Source organism: Penaeus monodon, chromosome 25 (assembly GCF_015228065.2).
Source record: "Penaeus monodon isolate SGIC_2016 chromosome 25, NSTDA_Pmon_1, whole genome shotgun sequence".
Lineage (NCBI taxonomy): Eukaryota > Metazoa > Arthropoda > Malacostraca > Decapoda > Penaeidae > Penaeus > Penaeus monodon.
Genome location: NC_051410.1, coordinates 37,053,427 through 37,054,101, shown reverse-complemented (window position 1 = coordinate 37,054,101; position 675 = coordinate 37,053,427). Strand labels below are relative to the sequence as shown.

The window sequence follows — 675 nt, the reverse complement described above, 5'->3', positions numbered from 1 at the left end:
GACAGTGACGAAAACAGTCAACCAGTATAACGACAGACTCACCTCTCCAACTAAGGTGATTTTCCTCGTAGGTGAAGCGGAACTTTGCAAGGTCATTTGAGTCGAGGAGGACATCCGGGACGCTGATCTCAGCTGGCTAGGTCGTCTCTTCATTTGACGTATTGACACCGTGCTTCCTATAATTATAAAGATGCAGTTATTGGTAGCGTGACATCAGGCAGGGGATGTCACGAATAGAATATGGCGTGGTACCTTTCATGACGTCGAGATGGTGTGTATTTTCCCCGTTTCTCCTCTTCTGACCTAATAAGGTATATCGTCTTTCTCTTAACCCACCCCGGGGCATTATCAAAAGGGATGAGAATGTGCTGTCTTTGCATCATGCTGCATTTTATTATACTTTAAAACTAATCCGTATGCAACAGATCTGAAAATCTTGACAAACCAGATTATATATTCTTAGTGATATTGTTATCATTTCTAACATTTAGACTTACCAATGACATTATTATCTTGTTAATTAGCCCTCATTATAGTAAGCATAGTCATTCAGACAATGCATTTCCTCATAATCATTGACCAATTAAATAATTATGTGAGATGATATGCGCGAATATTTTGCATGAAAGTCTTATGTCTAGAAATCACTTTGTGAAAGCAAAGTTACTTATATTA

General features: G+C 38.5%; 1 protein-coding gene across 1 annotated transcript in view; it reads right to left on the bottom strand.

Annotated features, from left to right (window-relative positions):
• LOC119589385 overlaps positions 1-675 on the bottom strand; it is a gene marked incomplete at its 3' end in the record, with an annotated part of 1,522 nt that overhangs the window by 501 nt on the left and 346 nt on the right. Inside the window, 1 exon segment of the mRNA XM_037938002.1 lies at positions 43-176. Coding sequence (XP_037793930.1) covers positions 43-176 — 134 coding nt within the window.